General features: G+C 43.1%; 1 protein-coding gene across 1 annotated transcript in view; it reads left to right on the plus strand.

Moving 5' to 3' along the window:
- The first annotated feature begins 949 nt into the window (after positions 1-949).
- Positions 950-7,203, plus strand: part of LOC123033938 (patatin-like phospholipase domain-containing protein 2) — a 34,874-nt gene continuing 28,620 nt past the window's right edge. Inside the window, exon 1 of the mRNA XM_044450897.1 lies at positions 950-1,288. Within this exon, the coding sequence (XP_044306832.1) occupies positions 1,093-1,288 (196 nt within the window). The 5' untranslated portion in view covers positions 950-1,092. The remainder of the gene's footprint in view (positions 1,289-7,203) is intronic.

Raw genomic sequence — 7,203 nt, forward strand, 5'->3', positions numbered from 1 at the left:
TTTAATAAAATTATTAAATTAACAGGAAAAAGCAAGTTACTAAAAAGACAAAAAAGAAAAAGAGGGTAAAAGAGGGACAGAGAGGTGTCCAAATTTTAGTTGATTATAGCATTGTATGAGTTATGTCACATATGTACATCCTCACTTGCCCAAAGCAATGGCAAACTTGCTGTTGCAGTAGATGGCAAGTTATCGTCGGAATTTCCTCTGAGGGGCAAAGGGTGGCACCCGTGTTTTCCTTGCGTGATCACTTTCTCTGTATTATGAGAAATTATGGGCTCTCTCCTTCGAGAAGTAAGTCATTTTAAAGGCATTTTTACTGAGAAGGCACCTCTTTGGAACTATACGAAATTGTCGTAAAATATTTTGAATAATTTTAAACTGTGCTGATGTTTGGCTTCATTGCCCTATTTTAAGTAACCTTCCCCCACCCCATCCTATCCATATTTACTCAAGAGTTCGGATTACTGAATTCACTGGTGCTTACTACCAACCGTGTTTACAGGATTACAATCAAGGGATTTGTCTCCCTCCTCCACCCCCGTTCCCTATCTTGTCATTAATAATAAATAAAATAACAGGAAAGTACACATAAATAAACCAAAATTATGCAGATGAGAAATGAAGCCATACGTATTTTTAAGCCAGGTATTTTTAACCAGTCTCGTGCCTGCTGCTTCATCGTCCCTAGCAGCCAAGGCAGCCAACCTCACGCTGGACTGGAAGAAACCAAAAGAGCAGAGCAGGCCCCACCCCCGGCCGTCTTGCAGCTGCTCGCCTTCCTTTGCTCTGCTGAGCCCTCTTCACCGATGTGGCCTGTTTTGCATACCCCCGCCGATTGGCTGAGACGCGTGGGGCCACAGACCCAGCATGTCACGAAGGGGCGGAGCGAAGGGATCCATGGCTTGGTTGTGTCGTGCCCGCGCCGCAGAGCCGCTTTATTATGAAGGGTGGCCGGGCGTGAGGAGAGTTTGCCGTTCGCTTTGGTCGAGTCGACCCGCGAGGCTTTCCCTGCGCGTTCGGAGGATCAGTGCCGCCCTGCTGCCTTCTCAGCTGACGCCGCCGCCTTGCTCGCGTGTATCCCGGCGGAGGATGGTGGGGATGCTGGGCGGCGAGGGTGGCTGGAGTGTGTCGTTCGCGGGATGCGGCTTTTTGGGGGTCTACCACATCGGCGTAGCCACTTGCCTGCAGGAACGCGCCCCGCATCTCATCCGCGGCGCCCGCCAGATCTACGGAGCCTCTGCAGGGGCACTTACCGGCGCTGTCCTCCTCGGAGGCGGCTCTCTGGGTACGTGTCGCCGCTTTTGGGGGGGCGGGAAACGTGCGGAGAATTCTTGAGGATGCTATCTCGCTTCCGGTTGTTTTGTGTGACCAGCAGGTATCCTACCAGTCTCGCGCCCCAGGGCTGTAATGCTTGGTCAATTAATTAGCCAGTTTAATTTCTTTAAAAGTGCCCCACCTCCACGAGTCAAGTAGCTAGCTCCTTTTCATTGTTAATGTCAGTGTTTACAAACTGACGAGTGATCGGCCATTTCGGGTTAAGATGTGTCTGCTTCTGTAACACCAATAGGCAAACTGTTGAGTCGTCTCCTGTCAAGTGCAGGCATCATATGGAAATAAAATGAAATTCTATCAGAGCTATCTGATGCTGTGCAAACTAACTTGAGAATAAGTTAGAACGCCTTGGGACTTACTTAAACGTGTATGAGATTCGGCTGTATGACTTCCATGCGACATTAAGTGACAACCCAACTATTTTCTGTCACAGAACCCCTCTGCCCCCTTCATTATGGAGAAAGCACCACGTGTTTAGTGTCTGCTTGAGGTCTCTGATCTTTTTATGATTTCAACTGATTCTTCTTTGGATGGTCCTTGGACATTTCACTTAAGATCTTGCATTTGCAAGGAAGATATGGAAGATTTCCCTTAGTAGTGTTAATTAAGTTGCCCTGACCAAAAGATCGAGAGAACCTGAATGTTGTAGAAAGAGTCAATGGACAAGGACTAGGAGATATGAGTTCGTATCTTCCCTTCCTTTAGCCAGTTCCTTGCTCTCAATCTAACCTTCCTCACAAAGTTCTTGCGAGAATAAAATGGTTGGGGGTGGATGGCGGACTCTGGTATGTTGTCTTGCTCTCTTGAAAGGAAACTGCCCACCAGTCTGGATGGCTTTGAGAGGAAAAAGGTCAATTCATGGTGGATTAGGCCATTTATGGCTGCTAATTCTACCTCTAGTATGCTTATGTACAGCAGTCACTGGGGAACATGGGCACAAGGGAGCTGTTGCACTCATGCCTCCTGGGGGTGACTGGTTGACTGCTGTGTGAATGGAATGCAAGACTAGGTGGGACTTGGATTAATCCAGAGTGGTTCATCTTATGTCCTTATGATATAAATGCAATAATAAATAGAGGTAAGGTTTAGATATCTGGATATTGTTTAAATATTTAAATTAAATTAAAATATTTAAATATCTGGATATTTAGATATATGGAAATTGTTGGCAATTTAGCAAATTACTAGTCATAAAGAATAGTGATATTGACCTAGTTCACAGAGAATTCTAATTTAACATAATGCTGAATTCTGGTTCAGTGTGATGTGCAAATTGAGCTGATCTCAGAAACCATTGTTGGTTATCATGAACAACTCAGAAATAGAATTTATATTTTGTTGTTGGATTGTGAATTCTGGGTGGTTTAATATATGGATTGTCATTGCATGTTGTTTCACCGGAGTATAGAGGCAGGGCACAAGAGTAGTAAGCAAGACTCGCAGTCACTCTGTGATACTGTAGTACTAGCATGTAAAGTCATTTGGGATACAGGATGGGAAGGATACAAGAAGGGCCTTCACCTTCACTGCCAGCAACATCTTTCATGGTGCCCAGAGCACACTCCTACATCGCCATCCTGAGACGACCAGCCTTGTTTTTACGGGCTTGCTTGGTGAAAGCCTGGCAATGTGGACTTGTCCACACAAGATTCAGTTGAAGGCATATTAACGCCGCATTTGGCACACTTATGAAATGTCAGTTTGAGCGTCATCAAGGAGAAAAAAAAGGAAGACAAGATTAAGGATATGAGGGAAAGATGATAGAAGGAGGGGGTTGTGAGGAATAGAAGGGGAGTTTTAAAAAATGGACGCGAGTAAATGTGAGTGAAAAGATTGAAAAAGGCGATCAGAAGATCAAGAAGTGGTAAGAAGTAGGAGAAAGGTTTTTGTGAGGAAAGGCTAGAGATCCCGAGGCATTGAAAACAGAGGTCGAGGCTTAGCTAGAGGAATCTTCCTAAACGTGGAACTGTACAGGCGCAGCACCCATATGTGTGCATGCACAGAGGCCACGACGAAGAAGGGAGAGGATACAAGAGGAGGGAAACAGAGATTAGGAACATGCCACAGTTTTTTGGCCAGCTACCAGACAATCCTGCATAGGATAAAAGACCATGGACTAAATAAACCATGAGTTAGTGTTATGTGCAAACCAGATCAGCGCTAGTGACAATAATATAGAAAGGGTATGCGGGAATGATGGTATGGATGCCACTCTCAGATGTGCCACTTTGCTTTCTAAAAGCTGCCTGACAATAGGGTCATTGCTTGGTTGGAAGGAGCATTCAGTGCAGGATGTATGCAACACTTTTTTAAAAAGAGGGTCCTAAAAGTCATATTCAGTAATCCAAGACCTTGGCTATTAAGAGTGAATAATGCTGCCCGTTTTATTAATACTCTATTTTTACTCTGCTACTAGGTTGATTACATTTCTTCTTCACAACAATTTTCTAAAATGATTTGGGCTGGTTAAATTAATATACTGACTCGGTCGTGGCAACGTTTCATGCTGCACACATCTTGCCACTCCACACATCTTGATTTATTATAACCATTTGCTAATGACAAACTGCTGACTTCTGTTCAGTGAATGTTGTGACTCACTGGCTAGTAGTGGCAGCTTACTGCAGATGAAGCATAACTTGTAAAAAGAATTAGGAAATGAGAGAGGGTGATGTAAGTGTTAAAGGTGCAAGGTAGGTGTGGAGTGAGAAAAATATTGTAGAGGATTTAGACATCTGAAGGTCATGGAGGTTATGTATCTGAGCAATAAAGGCTGCCTAAAGATAAACATGGAGTGTGAAAATGGCTCTGTGGTTCTGAGATTAATAGACAGTTCCACCCCTTGAAAGTAGATGATGAGCACAGACTGAATGTTATGGAGGGGTTATAATTGCTGTTCCAGTCCATTGTGGGAGTACAGGGTATGTCTTCTGGCTTGCAATCCAGGTGAAAATACTACGCTGAATGTTCTGGAATGCTCAGGTTCTAAAAGATGCCAAGAATAAAACATGCCTTTTTCTCTATAAAATTCTAAAATCACCACTTGGGCCAGTCACAGTTCAAGCTTGCATACATAAGTACTTAATGGGGAATGAAGAGTGAGGTTTGCAGAAATGATAAGCATACATTCCATGTGAGTCAAGTTAAGAAAGCAAACTCAAGTTTATAGTTATTGTGGTTTGAAAATACTTGAATATATGTTGGAATGAACTGCCTTGAAAAAATCCAAAATAGTGGTCTTGTTATAATTCTGATATGCCTGGAAATGCCACAACAGCATTTAGTTATGTGTAAGACGGGTAACACATTGAATGGTGTGTGAAAATCTTTGCTAAGCACCTTAGCAGATTAAACTCTTGTTAAAATATTGCCTTCACTTTTAATCAGTGAACCAATTAAGTGAAAGAACACTCTTTCCCAGTGATTATAAATATACAAATCTTTGTAAAATACACTTTGAGCTAAGTTAATGTTTGTACTCTAATGTAGAATTAAAGTTTCTGATTACTCACATCTTGAAATTACTTTTAATTCACTAACTAAATGTACAAATTGATTCTGAACTTTCCTACAGCAGTTAAGAAATTATGGGTGCAAATTCTGTTTCATTATATTGATTTTTATTTAGCTTTGTCAAGTAATAGTTGAAATCATTTCCCACATGTAGTGAGATTTTTAATTATATTACATGTCATGGAAAAAACTAGATAGCACAAAGAAGGTATTTATTGCGCAATCACCCTGTCTCAATTCTGGAATTTTACTGGGGTCTGGATGACATTTTTCATTTGTAACCCTCCCTTGATTTCTCAGAGTTTCTTCTTAGCACATAAAATTAGGGGGGAAGAGAAAATGGAAGCACACTTGGGCACTGATATCTACTGTTGCTTATTATACTACAGGCAAGTTGATAAACATTTGAAATTTTTGCAGAAAATGGTCATGGCCTTTAAGTGATAACAAACAATTCATTACAATAACTGCAATATATTGATACAGGAGAGATATGTGAGCAGTCTCACATATCAAATCGGAAAACACTGAATATAGTAGTGGGAGACTGTGGGTTTGTTTGGATTAGCAGCAGTGGTGCCTCAGATACTCCTCTGTTTACTGATCAAAGTTGTCCTCCCCAAGCTGCTTTTCTCTCTCCTCATGGAAAAGCAGCTAGTAGGAGTGACTTTGATTTTCCACCTACAGAGCATTAAGCTCCCTGCTGCCACTGATTCAATTAAGTCAGGAGGTACCTGAACAATTATCATGAAGCTCTTTAAAAAGGTGAGAATTTTCTTTGGGTTGTTATAAATAGTATGTACAAGTCATATATTGCTGTTGTTACATGCAATCAAGTCATCTCTAACTTAGAGCGCTCCTATGAATACATACCATCCAAAATATCCTGTGCATGACAACCCTGTTCAGCTCTTGCAAACTCAAGAGGTACACCTGTTTTTTAACAGGACCATCAATTATCTCCACAGTCAAAGGCTTTGCTATAGCTTGTAAAGCACAGACTGATCTTTTGAAATCATGAACATCAGGCATATTTCACTCTGCATATGGTAAAGTTCTTTCCTGACGTACCTTGAGCATCACTGCTTGTATGGGAAATTTAGTGCAATGGTCTTACAGTTACTGTACTCCTTAAGGTAAAGGTAAAGGTAAAGGTAAAGGTTTCCCCTTGACGTTAAGTCCAGTCATGTCTGATTCTAGGGAGCAGTGCTCATCTCCATTCCCTAGTCGAGGGAGCCACCGTTTGTCTACAGACAGTCTCTGTGGTCATGTGGCTGGCATGACTAAACACCGAAGTGCACGGAACACTGTTACCTGCCCACCGAAGTGGTACCTTTTTATCCACTTGCATTTGCATGCTTTCGAACTGCAAGGTTGGCAGGAGCTGGGACAGAGCAACAGGAACTCACTCCGTTGTGCAGATTCAAACTGGCGACCTTTTGATCAACCAGCCCAGCAGCACAGCAGTTTAAACCACTGTGCCACCTGCATCCCCTACTGTACTCCTTCGCATCTCCTTAACTGGGGATTGGAATTTATATTTAACATTTGAAAGCTATGGGCCATTGCTTTGTTTTTCAATATTGTTTGGCATATTTTTGTTAGGATTTGGATTGATTCAGTCTCTGTAGCTTAGAATAGTTCTATTGGTACCCCATCTCCTCCAGGTAATTTATTCCTTCCAAGTGGGGAATCATTGGGATGGCAGCCCGTGACAAGCGGGGTCCCCCAGGGCTCTGTCCTGGGGCCAGTCCTGTTTAATCTTTTCATCAACAACATGGAAGAAGGGGTGAACAGTCTGCTGATCAAATTTGCAGACAATACTAAAACTGGGGCAGTGGCCACAACTGAGGAGCAGGTACTCCAGATCCAAAAGAATCTGGACAGACTATAGAAGTGGGCAGGAGACAACAGGATGGCATTCAGTGTGGGTAAGTGCAAGATCTTGCACTTGGGGCATAGGAATAGGTGTCATAAGTACAGGCTAGGGGACAAGCGGCTGGAGAGCAGCACTTGTGAAAGGGACCTTGGGGTGCTGATTGACTGAAGGCTAAACATGAGTCAGCAGTGTGATGCTGTGGTCAAGAGGGCGAACACCACCCTTGGTTGCATAGCCAGAAGTGTGGCTTCTAGATTGAGAGAGGTATTACTTCCACTCTATACAACTCTGGTGCGCCCACAACTGGAGTATTGTGTTCAGTTTTGGGTCCCTCATTACAGGAAGGATATAGCCAGGTTAGAGTTGGTGCAGTGTAGGGCCACAAGGTTGGTGGCCGGTTTGCAGGGGATGCCATATGAGGCGAGACTGAGGGAACTGAGTCTCCTCTTCTCCAGGCTGAAGAGACCCAGTTCCCT

The sequence above is a fragment of the Varanus komodoensis genome, unplaced genomic scaffold, assembly GCF_004798865.1.
Source record: "Varanus komodoensis strain SLA01 unplaced genomic scaffold, ASM479886v1 scaffold69, whole genome shotgun sequence".
In the NCBI taxonomy this organism is placed as follows: domain Eukaryota; kingdom Metazoa; phylum Chordata; class Lepidosauria; order Squamata; family Varanidae; genus Varanus; species Varanus komodoensis.